At 35.5% G+C, this 18,727-nt stretch overlaps 1 protein-coding gene across 4 annotated transcripts in view; it reads right to left on the bottom strand.

Annotated features, from left to right (window-relative positions):
- RNGTT (RNA guanylyltransferase and 5'-phosphatase) overlaps positions 1 to 18,727 on the bottom strand; it is a 322,597-nt gene that overhangs the window by 125,079 nt on the left and 178,791 nt on the right. For 3 of the 4 annotated variants that reach the window (XM_082473970.1, XM_082473967.1, XM_082473968.1), the window contains exon 14: positions 18,097 to 18,163. In XM_082473970.1, coding sequence (XP_082330096.1) covers positions 18,097 to 18,163 — 67 coding nt within the window. Of the gene's footprint in view, positions 1 to 6,731; positions 15,864 to 18,096; positions 18,164 to 18,727 lie in introns of those variants that run through there. The other variant, XM_082473969.1, reaches the window with a different exon arrangement.

Here is an 18,727-nt window from a genome sequence, read left to right as displayed (position 1 = left end):
GTTTCTTTTTGACTAGCAGGTAAGTTTTGAGATATAAAATTGCCAAGAGACTAGTACATATAGTCAAAGGAATAGGGAATTGTCACCATTAGAGGGGAGTGGGAGTTGGGGAAAATGAGGGGACAAGAGCACAGGAAAGCCCAATGGAAGGAATTTACATTTGCTACAGTGGGCAACAGGAAGCCACTCTTGGTAATGATTTAAAAATGAAAAAAAAAATCAAACTAGTGTGGGATAAACTTAAGAAAGGTTCTGAAGGCCAGAAACAGGAGACTGAATTTATGCTAGAGAGTGTCAAGATGCCTAAAATAGAAACTATCAAGGAGTGGAAGGTTTGGAGGAAGAAAGCAATGTGGCTCTATCTCAAGTCCCTCAGAAGAGGTGGCCATTAGTTAACAGCCAACAGAACTGAGTGAAGCAGAGGCCTGGACTCAAGGGAAGTCAATCTATTAAGGACATTTGGCACTCCACCAAGAATAAGAAGAACTCAAAAGAACAGACTTGTCTTCACTTTTCTCTCCCAAACTATAATTTTTCATAATTGTATTGATTTAATAAATCATTCAGGCCAGTAAAGGCATTTGAAAATCCTCAACAGGCTTAAGATTTTACTTATTATGGATAAGACTGAGCCCTATAGAGCACGGAAGTCTATATCTCTTAATAGGATACAAGAGAACGGAAGAGTTAATCACTGGTAGTAACTTACCCTCACCAGTACAGTTTCTACCTTTGCCTTGTGTGGCTCCATTTCACTCCAGAAATCTCCACTTTGTGACATCTAATGACCTACATCATATGCATGTTGCCTTATTTCATTCATCCTTTTGCTAAACCATAACCACCCTGAGAACATCTCCTTGCTTATTTTCACTGTCACTGCCTTTTACATCGTCCAATTACTCTTGTGCTATGCAACCAACCTACTCATCCTGAAACTTAGAAAACATCTGTTCCTTCTCAGTGCAATTCTGCTCTAGTTCCCTTCTGCAGCTAAAATCAGCCCTGAGTCATCAAAATGCGTCCAAGATACACTGATCTTGAAAAACCTTAAAATGCTTTAATTCCATCTATGCTCACAAAGCATACACAACTTTGAGTCAAAAAATGAGAGACTGTTTTTCACTGTATCTAGCAAAACTACCACACCTGGTTGAAAAAAATATCTTGCAAATGAGGTACTAACTTTTTCTTTCTGAGCTAGTCAGAGCACACAAAATGCTCAGGTGATTTGTTTATATACCTGATTTCTTCCCAGCTGGTTCTTGAAGAAACAGATTTCTAGAGACTATTTCAAATTAATAACCATATAATACTTTCACCCAAATCTCTTGGATATTAAAAAGTAATAAAGGCAAAATAAAAAGCATTTAATTCAAAAGGAAAACAACTAGGAGGGTTGGCCCTTCTAAAAAATCATGGCTGTGGAGAAATATATGACACAATAATCTCCAAACTAGACGCTTTGTGAACAAAAAGGAAAACACTCCATAACTATATCAGAAGATATTTTAATTAGAAGCCTTTTAATATTTCAGCAATTCACAAATGTTCTCAATACTCTCGGCTCTTACAATTAACAACTAATGAACATAAACACTCAACAATGACTAAATAAGTAGTAGAAGTAAGATTATAACTTTGAGCTCTTTATACTCCCATCTCTTTGGATGTAAATAAACCACAATGACTCTACCTTGATCCTTGTGGTGGAACCACATTGCCTTTGGTCAAGTCATTTAGTACAATCCGTGTCTTAACTAGTATTATACCAATTACAGAGATAATTTTGGCCTGCTGTAAAATCAAAACTCAGAAGGGCTTCAAGAATTACAATAATATACTATATATGGTAATGCAACATAAATAGTAATTAGTACACTGAATAGTATACACTAAAATAATACTCCATAGGAGGCAATATAATGTAAACTACCTGTTGGCACTGTAACCTTCAGTGTGTCACTAAGCCTTCTACGTTTTCCTGATCTGTAAAATTGAAAATGCTACAAGTACCTACACTTTACAGGTTGTCTGAGAATTAATTAGAGCAGTGCCTGGCACTTGGTGCTCAATAAATGTTGGCTATAACATTTGTTTGCTTAATAACGGTACTAACCATTCATGCCTTTGGTTTTAAACAAGCATATTATCCTGCTTTCCTTTTTCGTGTTAGAAAATTTTCAAATACTGACAAATAAGGAAAAAAAAAAAAAGATGAGATACCCGAAGAGATATCAATATGGTTGTAACATTTGATGATAAAATGTAAAATATATATATATATATATACACATTAGGGGTACATTTAATTTAAATATTCGTTTACACTATTTGTTTCTCAAAGTCTCAGCATCCTTTGAACCAAACAAAAGGAAAAAAGTTTTATACGAAATGAATTTCCGACTAGATAACTGCTTTTATTAAGACTTAGTAAGTTGAATCTGACTCTAAAATATTGCAATCTATTGAGAAGAAATTTTGGATAGTCAAACAACCTAAAATGTCATTTTATGTGTCTATCTATATAGATTCTGGATAGACTACTTTTTAAAAAAAGATATATAATGTGTGTTCACTGTTAATATTTTGACTATTACCAGACTAATTCTTAGCAGAAAACAATTAAAACTACTTTAACACTAGAAAGAACATATTATTTTAGCAGATGAATGACCACTTGTGAAGCTATTTCCTGGGTATCACAAATGTTCTGATCTGGTCACACTATAGAAAGAACTTAAATATTAATATTTAAAATATTTTAGTAAAACTGTAAATATCCAAATGGTACCTTAATGCTGACTTGTATTTGCAATATTAAATTTATAATAGTTTCTCCAAATCTTACATTTCATTGCATATAGTACAGTTTGTGAATTTCCTGAACTACAAGCTTGTCATTTTTACTTACTGGCAAATAATTCTATAGAAAATGAAACTTTGGGATATGAAGAAAACAAATATCCACCTCACTATTTAGAAAAAAACTGTTTTAAGAGACAATTAGATTTATTTGACTATATTTTTAAATTCCTGTTTTAAGACAATTAAAGATCCTTTCTAATTTAGAGAGATTGGTTCAAGATGGCAGAGTAGAAGGACGTGCTCTCACTCCCTCTTGCAAGAGCACCGGAATCACAACTAACTGCTGAACAATCATCGACAGGAAGACACTGGAACTCACCAAAAGAAGATACCCCACATCCAAAGACAAAGGAGAAGCCACAGTGAGACGGTAGGAGGGGCGCAATCACAATATAATCAAATCCCATAACTGCTGGGTGGGTGACTCACAAACTGGAGAACACTTATACCACAGAAGTCCACCCACTGGAGTGAAGGTTCTGAGCCCCACGTCAGGCTTCCCAACCTGGGGGTCCAGCAACGGGAGGAGGAATTCCTAGATAATCAGACTTTGAAGGCTGGTGGGATTTGACTGCAGGACTTTGACAGGACTGGGAGAAACAGAGATTCCACTCTTGGAGGGCACACACAAAATAGTGTGCGCATTGGGACCCAGGGGAAGGAGCAGCAACCCCATAGGAGACTGAATCAGACCTACCTGCTGGTGTTGGAGAGTCTCCTGAAGAGGCGGGGGGTGGCTATGTCTCACCGTGAGGACAAGGACACTGGCAGCATAAATTCTGGGAAGTACTCCTTGGCGAGAGCCCTCCCAGAGTCTACCATTAGCCCCAGCAAAGAGCCCAGGTAGGCTCCAGTGTTGGGTCACCTCAGGTCAAACAACCAACAGCGAGGAACCCAACCCCACCCATCAGCAGACAAGTAAAGTTTCACTGAGCTCTGCCCACCAGAGCAACAGCCAGCTCTACCCACCACCAGTCCCTCCCATCAGGAAACTTGCACAAGCCTCTTAGATAGCCTCTTCCACCAGAGGGCAGACAGCAGAAGCAAGAAAAACTAAAATCCTGCAGCTGTAACAAAAACCACATTCATAGAAAGATAGACAAGATGAAAAGGCTTAGGTCTATGTATCAGAAGAAGGAACAAGATAAAACCCCAGAAAAACAGCCAAACGAAGTGGAGATAGGCAACCTTCCAGAAAAAGAATTCAGAATAATTATAAGGAAGATGATCCTGGACCTTGGAAAAAGAATGGAGGCAAAGACTGAGAAGATGCAAGAAATGTTTAACAAAGACCTGGAAGAATTAAAGAACAAACAAACAGAGATGAACAATACAAGAGCTGAAATGAAAAATACACCAGAAGGGATCAATAGCAGAATAACTGAGGCAGAAGAATGGATAAGTGACCTGGAAGACAGAATGGTGGAATTCACTACTGTGGAACACAATAAAGAAAAAAGAATGAAAAGAAATGAATACAGCCTAAGAGACCTCTGGGACATTAAACACAACAACATTCGCGTTATAGGGATCCCAGAAGGAGAAGAGAGAGAGAAGGGACCCGAGAAAATATTTGAAGAGATTATAGTCGAAAACTTAACTAACATGGGAAAGGAAATAGCCACCCAAGTCCAAGAAGCCCAGAGAGTCCCAGGCAGGATAACCCCAAGGAGAAACATGCCGAGACACATACTAATGAAATTCGCAGAAATTAAAGACAAAGAAAAATTATTGAAAGCAGCATGGGAAGAACAACAAATAACATACAAGGGAACTCTCATAAGGTTAACAGCTGATTTCTCAGCAGAAACTCTACAAGTCAGAAGAGAGTGGCATGATATACTTAAAGTGATGAAAGGGAAGAAGCTACAACCAAGATTACTCCACCCGGCAAGGATCTCATTCAGATTCGATGGAGAAATCAAAATCTTTACAGACAAGCAAAAGCTAAGAGAATTCAGCACCACCAAACCAGCTCTACAACAAATGCTAAAGGAACTTCTCTAAGTGGGAAACACAACAGAAGAAAAGGACCTACAAAAACAAACCCAATAAGAAAAAAAAAAAAAAACAAACAAACCCAAAACATTAAGAAAATGGTCACAGGAACATACGTAGCGATAATTACCTTAAACGTGAATGGATTAAATGCTCCAACCAAAAGACACAGGCTCGCTGAATGGATACAAAAGCAAGACCCATATATATGCTGTCTACAAGAGACCCACTTCAGACCTAGGGACACATACAGACTGTAAGTGAGGGGATGGAAAAAGATATTCCATGCAAATGGAAATCAAAAGAAAGCTGGAGTAGCAATACTCATATCAGATAAAATAGACTTTAAAATAAAGAAGGTTACAAGAGACAAGGAAGGACACTACATAATAATCAAGGGATCAATCCAATAAGAAGATATAACAATTATAAATATATATGCACCCAACATAGGAACACCTCAATACATAAAGCAACTGCTAACAGCTATAAAAGAGGAAATCGACAGTAACACAATAATAGTGGGGGACTTTAACTTAACACCTCCCTTACACCAATGGACAGATCATCCAAAATGAAAATAAATAAGGAAACACAAGCTTTAAATGACACAACAGACCAGATAGATTTAATTGATATTTATAGGACATTACATCCCAAAACAGCAGATTACACTTTCTTCTCAAGTGTGCATGGAACATTCTCCAGGATAGATCACATCTTGGGTCACAAATCAAGCCTCAGTAAATTTAAGAAAACTGAAATCATATCAAGCATCTTTTCTGACCACAACGCTGTGAGATTAGAAATCAATTACAGGCAAAAAAACATAAAAAACACAAACACATGAAGGCTAAACAATACGTTACTAAATAACCAAGAGATCACTGAAGAAATCAAAGAGGAAATCAAAAAATACCTAGAGACAAATGACAATGAAAACACGACGATCCGAAACCTAAGGAATGCAGCAAAAGCAGTTCTAAGAGGGAAGTTTATAGCAATACAATCCTAACTCAAGAAACAAAAAAAATCTCAAATAAACAATCTAACCTTACACCTAAAGGAATGAGAGAAAGAAGAACACACAAAACCCAAAGTTAGTAGAAGGAAAGAAATCATAAAGATCAGAGCAGAAATAAATGAAATAGAAACAAAGAAAACAATAGCAAAGATCAATAAAACTAAAAGCTGGTTCTTTCAGAAGATAAACTAAATTGATAAACCATTAGCCAGACTCATCAAGAAAAAGAGGGAGAGGACTCAAATCAATAAAATTAGAAATGAAAAAGGAGAAGTTACAACAGACACTGCAGAAATACAAAGCATCCTAAGAGACTACTACAAGCAACTCTATGCCAATAAAATGGACAACCGGCAAGAAATGGACAAATTCTCAGAAAGGTATAACCTTCCAAGACTGAACCAGGAAGAAACAGAAAATATGAACAGACCAATCACAAGTAATGAAATTGAAACTGTAATTAAAAATCTTCCAACAAACAAAAGTCCAGGACCAGATGGCTTCACAGGTGAATTCTATCAAACATTTAGAGAAGAGCTAACACCCATCCTTCTCAAACTCTTCCAAAAAATTGCAGAGGAAGGAACACTCCCAAACTCATTCTATGAGGCCACCATCACCCTGGTACCAAAACCAGACAAAGACACTACAAAAAAAGAAAATTACAGACCAATATCACTGATGAATATAGATGCAAAAATCCTCAACAAAATACTAGCAAACAGAATCCAACAACACATTAAAGGGATTGTACACCATGATCAAGTGGGATTTAGTCCAGGGATGCAAGAATTCTTTAATATATGCAAATCAATCAATGTGATACACCACATCAACAAATTGAAGAAGAAAAACCATATGATCATCTCAATAGATACAGAAAAAGCTTTTGACAAAATTCAACACCCATTTATGATAAAAACTCTCCAGAAAGTGGGCACTGAGGAAACCTACCTCAACATAATAAAGGCCATATACGACAAACCCACAGCAAACATCATTCTCAATGGTGAAAAACTGAAAGCATTTCCTCTAAGATCAGGAACAAGATAAGGATGTCCACTCTCACCACTATTATTCAACATAGTTTTGAAAGTCCTAGCCATGGCAATCAGAGAAGAAAAAGAAATAAAAGTAATCCAAATTGGAAAAGAAGAAGTAAAACTGTCACTGTTTGCAGATGACATGATATTACACATAGAGAATCCTAAAGATGCCACCAGAAAACTACTAGAGCTAATCAATGAATCTGGTAAAGTTGCAGGATACAAAATTAATGCACAGAAATCTCTTGCATTCCTATACACTAATGATGAAATATCTGAAGGAGAAATTATGGAAACACTCCCATTTACCACTGCAACAAAAAGAATAAAATACCTAGGAATAAACCTACCTAGGGAGACAAAAGACCTGCATGCAGAAAACTATAAGACACTGATGAAAGAAATTAAAGATGATATAAACAGATAGAGAGATATACCATGTTCTTGGATTGGAAGAATCAATATTGTGAAAATGACTGTACTACCCAAAGCAAACTACAGATTCAATGCAATCCCTATCAAACTACCTATGGCATTTTTCACAGAGCTAGAACAAAAAGTTTTACAATTTGTATGGAAACACAAAAGACCCCGAATAGCCAAAGCAATTTTGAGAAAGAAAAATGGAGCTGGAGGAATCAGGCTCCCGGACTTCAGACTATACTACAAAGCTACAGTAATCAAGACAGTATGGTACTGGCACAAAAACAGAAATATAGATCAATGGAACAGGATAGAAAGCCCAGAGGTAAACCCACACACCTATGGTCAACTAATCTATGACAAAGGAGGCAAGGATCTACAATGGAGAAAAGACAGTCTCTTTAGTAAGTGTGCTGGGAAAACTGGACAGCTACATGTAAAAGAATGAAATTAGAACACTCCCTAACACCATACACAAAAATAAACTCAAAATGGATTAAAGACCTAAATGTAAGGTCAGACACTATAAAACTCTTACAGGAAAACATAGGAAGAACACTCTTTGACATAAATCACAGCAAGATCTTTTTTGACCCACCTCCTAGAGAAATGGAAATGAAAACAAAAATCAACAAATGGGACCTAATGAAACTTAAAAGCTTTTGCAAAGCAAAGGAAACTACAAACAAGACGAAAAGACAACCCTCAGAATGGGTGAAAATATTTATAAATGAATCAACGGACAAAGGAATAATCTCCAATATATATAAACAGCTCATGCAGCTCAACAGTAAAAAAAAAAACAAACAACCCAATCCAAAAATGGGCAGATGACCTAAATAGATATTTGTCCCAAGAAGACATACAGATGGCCAAGAAGCACGTGAAAAGCTGCTCAACATCACTAATTATTAGAGAAATATAAACCAAAACTACAATGAGGTAGCATCTCACACCAGTTAGAATTGGCATCATCAGAAAATCTACAAACAACAAATGCTGGAGAGGGTGTGGAGAAAAGGGAACCCTCCTGCACTATTTGTGGGAATGTAAATTGATACAATCACTATGGAGAACAGTATGGAGGTTCTTTAAAAAACTAAAAATAGAATTACCATATGACCCAGCAATCCCACTACTGGGCATATAAACAGAGAAAACCATAATTCAAAAAGACACATTCACCACAATGTTCATTGCAGCACTATTTACAGTAGCCAGGTCATGGAAGCAACCTAAATGCCCATAGACAGACGAATGGATAAAGAAGATGTGGTACATATATACAATGGAATATTACTCTGCCATAAAAAGGAACGAAATTGGGTCATCTGTAGAGACATGGATGGATCTAGAGACTGGCACACAGAGTGAAGTAAGTCAGAAAGAGAAAAACAAATATCATATATTAACGCATATATGTGGAACCTAGAAAAATGGTACAGATGAACCGGTCTGCAGGGAAGAAATTGAGACACAGATGTAGAGAACAAACATATGGACACCAAGGGGGGAAAGCAGCAGAGGGTGGTGGTGGTCCTGTGATGATTTGGGAGATTGGGATTGACATATATACACTAATATGTATAAAATGGATAACTAATAAGAATCTGCTGTATAAAAAAATAAAATAAAATTCAAAAAAAAAAGGATCCCTCCTACCCATAACTTACAATTACCATATCTACTTATGACAGAATATCACTTACTGCAGTAGTCTCAAACTTCTGAAGGTGCTCAAGGTACCAACTTTAATAGTGCCCATTACAGATCATTGGCAACATTAATGGATTTGTATTATCTAGTCTCAGAGTTTCATAGTTTGTTATTGTTCTCGAAGGGTCAACAAAGAGAACACCAGTCTGGAGCTTCCCTAGCTGCCTGAATCATGGCCATGATACACTTGAAATGGGTCTTTATTGCCACCTCTGCCTTGGGGGGGGGGGGGGGTTGTTTTTTCAAACTTTATTAGGCAAGCGGACAAGTAATATTCCTTCCTAACTGACTATTTACTGGAGAAATTATTTTTCTCCTTTTGTGCGAAAAAGTGAAATACATAACTTCTAGATGTCTAATGTACAATCTAGATCAGAAACCATGGCATTTGTCAGAAATATGACTTCTACAATAGTCATTTTAGATATTACCTTTTCTATTTACATGGTTGTCAGTGCGTTTGAAATTCTTTTTAGAAGTAAAACATTGGTAGGGAAAAAACCCAACAGGATAAGAAACACCATGTTATTTCCTTTCACCAAAATAGGATGTCCAGTGCATTATAAATATGTAAGTAAGCATGATACCATTTCCTTTTTTGAGAACATTTCAAAATTACAAAAAAGAATTGTTTAGTCTTTTTCTCTCCAAATCACATGTCACAAGAAGTCAGCTTGATATGATAGATCTGGTTTTCAAGAAAACTAGAATATGCTAAAATGATTTCTAATATTTTTCCATAAAGTGGCTAGCTCAAGAGAAATTGAAAGTAGTTGGAATATCCAGCTAAGAAAAATGCTTTCTTAATTGGAAAATAATTTGAGGACTAGATTTAAAATTTTCTCAGAATAATTCACAAAATCTACATTTCAAATAAAGTTACTGATGTTAATAACCATTTACAACCACAATCTTAAATTAGAAAGTAAAATTAATTTATATTGCCTCAAAGATATCCCAGCTCAAGAGATCAGAAAATAAAGTTTTAAGGCAGTAAATATGTATGTAATTAGAACCAGAGTTTTAAATACTCTGATGAACTTCATGGTAAATACTTGATGGTTTAAAACAACAACAACAACAACAAGCTCATAGATACAGAGAACAGATTAGTCGTTGCCGCAAGCAGGGGTGAGGGTGGGAGAAATGGATGAAGAAGGGGGTCAAAAGGTACAAACTTCCAATTATAAGGTAGATACGTCCTGGAGATGTAATGTTAACAGCAGGGTGACTGTAGTTAATAATACTGCATTGTATATTTGAAAGTTGCTAAAAGAGTAGATCTTAAAAGTTCTCATCACAAGAAGAAATTGTTTTGTAACTATGTAAAGGGATGGATGTTAAGTAGACTTATTGTGTTGATCATTTTGCAATGTGTACAATATTGGATCATTATGTTTTACACCTGAAAGTAATATGCTATATATCAACTATACTTCAATTAAAAAAAAAATAAAAGCAATATTTGGTTTTCTAGGCATTCTTCAATAATAATGTTAAATATTTATTTAGTGTTTTTATGTCTCAGGCACTAGGCTAATTGCTGAGGATACAGAAGTACACAAGACACAGCCCAGCCCTATGGGACTCATATTCTTGCACACAGATAAATTTTTTAAGGACATGAAGGTAAGAATACTGAAACTGAAACATGTATGACCACAGGCCTTAAGTGTTACTCAGTTTTGGCAATAACATGGCCGAAAGCACCTTGGTAAAAATGGCAGGAAAACTACTGCTATTGAATACTTTCTGAAACCCTAAGTCTGCAGTTTCGATGTGATTTGTTGGTAATAATGCATGATTTTTAACATCCAGAAAGTTACTAGATGGGCTCACTAGAGAGCCCAGCAGTGGCCCTGAAGCACTCTGTCAGCAAGTGTGCAGGATAAAATGCTGTCAGCAACTTAATAGTTTTTGCATATAAGTAGAGAGACTTTTGGCTTCCATTACAGTTTGTGAGTTGTTTGTTTTTTTTTAAAGTTTTTTTTCACTTTCTGAATCTGCTTTCAACAAAGAAATACCCATGTCTGCTCTGATTACTGCAACATCAGACACTGAAAATTTGCCTCTCCACTCACAGTTCTACAGAAAACTGAGCCATTATTCAATGAATATGGCACACTAATCTAGATCTGCTTCCACTGCTTTCTCTCAATTTCTCACTCATCTCTGTTTCTTTCTGTTTTTTTCATCTATGGGGATCTTACCTTTATTTGTCTCTCTAGCCTCAAAATACATGAAATCACTTGGAAGACAGAGTAGGCACAGAAGTCTCTCTGTTTATGAGAATTAGGGTCTTTTTGAAATAGAAAATAGCTTTGCTTGGCTCCATAAAACATCTTAAGTCACTTCTCATTTATCTTTTCCTATACTCTCTTCCTCCCTCTCCCCAGCAACTATGACATCGCATCACTTTCTTCCCCTCCAAAGCCACTCCGAGGACTATCATCAACTCAGGGGCAGGTAAGCTTCCTCACCATCGCCTGCACTGCATCAATGTGGCAGATGGCAGCATTAGCTGGACAAGTCCTACCCTGCAGCAGTGTTTGCCAAACTGTGAGTCGTGACCCATTTTCCAAACAGAGAAGTTAATTTAGTGGGTTGAGACCCACATTTAAAAACTAAATCAATGGAAAAATAAACTGAACAGAATGGAAAATCATACTTATTTTGAAACTTTGGTTTATGTTGTGTGTGTATAAATACGCGTATGTGTATGTGTGCTAGAACTCAATGAAAATACACTTCTTACATTCCTACAGGTCATGGTGATAAGTTTGGAAGCCACTAAACTACAATACTCAGTTCTAGGCCTGCATCTATATCTGATGTAATACTTCAGATATTTTAGAGATTTAAAATATGGATGTTAAATAATTTCCTTTAGTAAAAAGTATTGATCTAATGAGCCACACATTTTCTAAAACATCATCAGTCAGTGAACAAAACAAATCCGTTTTCCTAGTTTTTTCAGTATTTCCTAAGAGAGACCCCAAATAAATACTTTATCTTTAAATTTAATTTACCCTAAAAATTAAAATTAACACATTATTAGCCATTTCAAAGATATTTTTAAGTAACAAATAACAATCCAAGCTCAATATACCTGAAAAGGAAAAATATTCTACTTTTTTTAATTTAAAAAAGTCTGAGGGAATGGTTTGATGGATTTTCAAATATGATTTCAAAAATGAAGAAGAGATCACTATTTCTTTGCATCTATTGCATATGTATATGAATACAAACACCAATTTTACACCAATTTTATATTTCCTGGGCTGTAAAGAGACTTAAAAACTGAAGCTCAGAAAGCCTAGAGTATGAGACTGTGACTAATGGCACCCAGTCTCTCAGCAGGGATGGAACCAAGCTCTGAGGCAGAGAATAACCCAGCTGTACTGACTATAAAATAACTGCCTCAGAATAACAGTTATATTCCTTACATTTCACACATGGCTGCTGCATGGAATTCATAGTTAAAATACAAAAGACATTTTTCAGCCATTCCACAGTGTCAAAGTGAAAACTGTATGTGACTCAGCCTCACAGCTTCACACACTTCTTGGGCTGTCAAGAGGCAACTAATACCAAGCCCGGTGGAGAGGGACAGCCCTGTGGCTCTGAGACTTTCCATAACGATCCTTGAGTTGACTAAAAGTGATGCTGACAGGCTTCAATCCTTCTTGGTTTTATGGATTATGGCTGGTAAGTGGAGCCTCCAGGACTAGAACCCTATGAGAGTAGCACTGAGATTTTTACTGCACTGTAAAATGCTTTAGAAAACAACACAGAATAATAGGTATAAAATGTAAACTATTGGGACTTCCCTGGTGGCTCAGTGGTTAAGAATCTGCCTACCAACGCAGGGGACATGGGTTTGATCACTGGTCCGGGAAGATCCCACATGCCGCGGAGCAACTAAGCCCGTGCGCCACAACTACTGAGCCTGCGCTCTAGAGCCCGCGAGTCACAACTACTGAGCCCACGCGCCACAAGTACTGAAGCCCACGTGCCTAGAGCCTGTGCTCCGTAACAAGAGAAGCCACCACAATGAGAAGCCCTCGCACCGCAATGAAGAGTTGCCCTCGCTTGCCACAACTAGAGAAAGCCTGTGCACAGCAACAAAGACCCAATGCAGCCAAAAATAAATAAATAAATAAATTTTAAAATAAATAAATAAAATGTAAACTATTATTTAAACTTGACCATGTCTACAAAAATAAACTATGAACAATAGAATTATATACGCACTGAATTAAGATAAAGGTATTATGCAAAGATATACAGAAATAACCACCCCTCCACCCCAAAAAGCTTCTGACAACTTGAAAGCATACAAATGAGAATTAAGTAAAATTTTACTTTTTTCAAAACTTCCCTTTTGAATTTCAAAGACTACATATAAAGATACAATGAAACATATCTCTTACTTAAGAAAACCCTAAGTCACACACAGCCCAGTACATCTAGAAACTTATCTTAATCTCAATAAAGTTGAAAGAAGTTAGTCTTGGATGAGGGTGAAATCTACTTCATTTACAGCACTAAACAATAGCTGTGGATATGTGAGGCAATTCTTTTCTTACTCTGTATTACAACTCATTATAAAATGATCAGTGTTTTATTTAGTTTATCATATTTTAGTTTAAAATAAGAGAATAATCATGCATGTTTAAAATCAAGTTCTTCAGATGACAAATTTCCCATGAAAACTTATTCTGATGACTTTCAGAAGATGTTAAGAGATATGAAAGGTAAAGTTGGAATAACTTCCTCTAAAAATAATGAAACCTGAAACGAGCATGAAGATGTACTGGTCTAAGACTGTAATGAAGTCCCATGTTTGTACACACTGGTATCTTTACCTATGGCTTGGACAGAAAACTAAAACTAAAAGATGGGTAATAATGGGAGAGGGAGGGAGGGAGAGACAGAGAGAGAGAGAAAGAGTGGTTGTAACAATTCATGTTATATGCTAATAGTACATACATCTATTGTCATGCTATAGCAAATTTTCTGAACTCATTTAACACTAGCCCAAATATCCACCATCCTTTTTGTGTTTTCCTTTTTCTCTTTCTGATCTTTATAAATTGGAGCTCCTTTTTAGAAATACAAATGTAAAATGCCACTTTAACAAATGTAGCCTCTAACATCAAGCCACTCACACTTAGTCCTATGATGTTAATAAATGAGAATTCCTTTTCCTAAATATTCAAATGAAAAATTTTCTATCTTGATTTATAAAAAAAAAAAATTCAACCAATACTCTCTTAAGAAAGCAAAACAGTTTCCATTTATTAAAGGTTATTTCTGATATCTATGCCACACAGTACAGCATCATTACATTTAGTTTAACAGCAAACAAATACTGGTATTTCATGTCCAGAAGAAGTCAGATGCAAGGCAAGGGGCAGGGAATGAACCTTAAATTTCTACCCTAATCTCAAGCATTTAAACTATGATTTTTCAAAATTGTTTTCCAATTAACTTACAAGCATTCTAATCAGGTAGGGATCTATCCAGCATTTTCATAAGAACCACAGGAATTATAAAAGAACTTCAACAATTAATGAGGATAAGAAATCCTTTCACAGTACATGAGAGAAACCTTTCCCATAGCAACATCAAAGGAAAAAGATGCCCTAAAATAATGGACTTTTTTCTATTGAGTTGATTATCCAGGCATAAAGGGTTGACAAAGGATTGACCTTTGTCACTGGGCTTGTTAGAAAGGGCTTGGATAAAGAAAATGATATGTTAATGAATCAGGTGAGTGATGGAGGAATCACCCTCATACATACATACATTTATGTTTTTGAGACAACATGTAACACACACACACACGCACAAATTCTACCCTTCCTTAAATATATCAGATAAGCCTCTCACTTTTTCATTATTTCAGTTCTAATACAGAGAAACAGGATTTTCCAAACCAATGGACAGAAAAAAAATTGGGCTTTTAGAAATGTTTCTGCTGAAACTTATTAGAATTCCTGCCTCTACTGGAGAATTTGGTGAACAGGATAGTGAGGGAGGTTTATGAAGAGACTCTTGCCAACTCCACTTGTGTTCCAGGGATGTTAAAAATAGAATTAAAAAAAATGTACCTGAATGCTTGTCATTACTTAGGAATCAGAAACGTTCAAGAGGGTCCACAACTTAAGACCCTAATGTGGACTTCTGAGAGTGTCTTAAGTTAAATTAAGGAAGGTATTTAAAGAAGTACTGATGCTATGGTAGCTAAAGAAGGTTTTTCATTTTAAAATGTCAATAATGTGACTAAACCGCCTCAGTATTAAATATCTTATATGTCCTATTCAGGCTCAGTCTATTCTGAAAAATCTTTGTTTTTCAAAGCATAAAAATATGTCATATATGTAGGGGGAAAGGAATTCAAAATCACATCCGACAAATAAACGTGAGAAAAATAATTAACTCATGGAGCCAAGAAACAAATGTGAGGAAAAATCCAATACTAAACCAAAAAACAAATCAAATTTTACAGGTCTGTCAGAAAACATTAATAAAGTTAAAGTAACAAAGGAAAAGGATGACTGCAAACCTTTCTTTTTATTTACTGCCTTGAACGTTCATAATATTATTCCACTTTTTACAAGAAAGCCTAGTTGGAATCTGTGCTTCAACCCTCAACTAATATTGCTATAAAAACAATTTTTGACAAAAAATTGAATGCTTTCCCTCTAAGATCAGGAACAAGGCAAGGATGTCTGTTCTCACCATTTCTAATCAACTTTGTACTGTAGGTTTTAGCCAGTGCACTAAAGCAAGAAAAAGCAATAAAAGGTATCAATATCAAGATCAGAAAGGAAAAAGAAAAGTACCTATTAGTAGATGTCATAATCATTTATGTAGAAAATCCTATGAAAGCTACAAAAAAGCTACTAGAATTACTAATTGAGCATAGTAAAGTTGTAGGATTTAAAGTAAACACAAAATTTAATCATCTTTTTATTTACCAGCAATGAACAATCGTAAATTGAAATAAAAAATACTTTTAAAATAGCATCACAAATACAAAATATTTACACATAAATGTACTTTTAAATGTGCAAGACTAACACACGGAAACAATGAAATACTGCTGAGAGACATTAAAGATCTAAATAAATGGAGAAATATGTGGCTTTGATGAACTGTAAGATTCAATACTGTTATGATGTCATTTCTCTTCAAATTGATTTCCAGATTCAACGTGATCCAGATCAAAATTCCAGCAGGTATTTTTACAGAAATTGACAAGACGATTCTAACATTCACATGGAAATTAAAGGAACCCAGAGTAGTCTAAACAACTTTGAAAAAGAACAAAGTTTCAGGATTTACACTACCTGACTTCATGACTTATTCTAAAGCTACAAAAATCAAGACAGTGCGATATTGGTAGAGGGATAGATACATAGGTCAATGGAACAGAATAAAGAGCTCAGAAATAGACTCACACACATATGGTGAATTGATTTTCAACTAAGATGCAAAGGCACTTCAATGGTGGAAAGAATACCCTTTTTAACAAATGGTTTCGGAACAACTGGATATCCACGGGCCAAAACAAGGTTGGGGTGTAGGGGGACAACATCCCTCTATGCCTTGAACCTTGCATCATATACAAAAATTAACTCCACTGGATAATAAACTTAAATGTAAAACCTAGAACTATAAAGATTCTAGAAGAATACATAGGAGAATAATCTTTCGGCCTTTGGACTAGGCAAATATTTCTTAGATCAACACTAAAAGCAAGAACCGTGAAAAAAAACTAATAAACTGAACTTCACCAACATTAAGAGTTTTTGCTCTTTGAGGATCCTGTTAAAAGAAATCCCATATCTGATAAAGGGCTTACATCCAGAAGATATATAAAGAATGCTCAAAACTCAACGGTAAGAAAACAAAAAACCCAGTTAAAAAACGGCAAGTTTTGAACACACACTTCACTAGAGATGTACAGATGGCAAATAAGTACATGAGAAGATGCTCAACATTATTAGTCATTACAGAAATGCAAATTAAAACTCCAATGAAATACTATATACCTATAAGAATGACTAAACTTAAAAAGACTGACCATACCAAATGTTCATGATGATATGGAGGAACTGGCACTCACGCTGCTGGTGGGGAAATAGTTTGGTAGTTTCTTAAAAAGTTAAAACATACAACTGCCATTTAACTCAGCCATTTTGGTCTTAGGTATTTACCCAAGAGAAATGAAAATATATGTCCATACAGAGACTTGTACACAAATGTTCACAGCAGCTTTATTTATAATAGTCAAAAAGTAGAAACAACCCAAATGTCTCTCAACGTGTGAAAGGATAAAGAAACTGTGCTAAAACCATATAATGAAATACTACTCAGCAATAAAAAAGAATGAACTACTGAAGTGTAACAACATGGGTGAATCTCAAAATAATAACACTGAATGAAAGAAGCTAAAAGAGAGAGAGAAAGAAATACAGTATGATCCATTTATATAAAATTCTGGAAAGTGCAAACTAATCTATAATGATTAGATCAGTGGTCACCTGGGGACTGAAAAAGAAAAAGGAAGGGCAGGACAGGGGAGTTCAAAGGGGCACAAGGAAACTTTTAGGGGTGATGGATATGTTCATTATCTTGATTGTGGTGATAGTTTCACAAGGGTATGTCAAATTGTACAGTTTAAATATGTATATTTTACTGTATGCCTATTATACCTCAATAAAGCTGTCAAAAAATTCTATTGGTAAAAAGGGTAATGTGGCTCTAAACTGTACTCTTAACTAATCACTGAAGTGCAATGGTCAAAATTAACACTACTAAGGGCAAGATTATTAAACTAATCGATTCACTGAAAAACTGAATTACTTTTTCATCAGAGATACGCAAAAACAAATGAAATTAATAATTCACATTCCCAAATTTTTGTGATAGTTATTTGCAGGGTTTTGGTGGGTTCTCGACGAGTGAACTGTATCTAGGAAAAATATACTAGAAAATGAACAACCATACCTTGATTTGTGCAAAGGGTCTTTCATAACCTCCAACATAGAGAAGGCCAACATTCTGAGGAAGTAACCTACGAAGGAAAAAAAAGCGTTACTTATAAAATACTCTTCCTTAAATATGAGGTTGTATAATTACCAAAATTTGTATAATAGATACCGACTATGAAAAAATTAATATCTATGCAATTATTCTTGTCTTTTTGCACGATGGAATAGTAACCAGCAAAGGAATAATTCTTATACTTCAGAAAATGATGGGTAAATATTGAGAATGGCAACTTAAATGTAAAACAGTCTAACACACTAGTAATTCTAGCAAAATTACTACACAGGGGAGAATTAAAAGAAGCAATGCATATATTTAAAAATCTATAAAAGTTCAATTCAAGAAACACTCAGTGTGTGTCTATACTATGCACTATGGAGATAATAAACCTAAACAGTTCAGTCCCAAAATTTAACAGGAAAACCAGATACACAATTAACCCTAACAAAAGGTGGCCTCTGATAAATGCTACTCTAGAGGTATTTGCCATTGCAAAGTAGTGGAGTGAGAAATACCTTCTATGGAGGGAGCTGGAGAAGCCTGAAGAGGAATTTAGGCTTAACTTTTAAAGGGTTGGTAAGGCAAAGGG

Source organism: Balaenoptera physalus (genome assembly GCF_965194825.1).
Source record: "Balaenoptera physalus genome assembly, chromosome: 9".
Classification (NCBI taxonomy): domain Eukaryota; kingdom Metazoa; phylum Chordata; class Mammalia; order Artiodactyla; family Balaenopteridae; genus Balaenoptera; species Balaenoptera physalus.
This window is presented reverse-complemented; position numbering and strand designations above follow the sequence as displayed.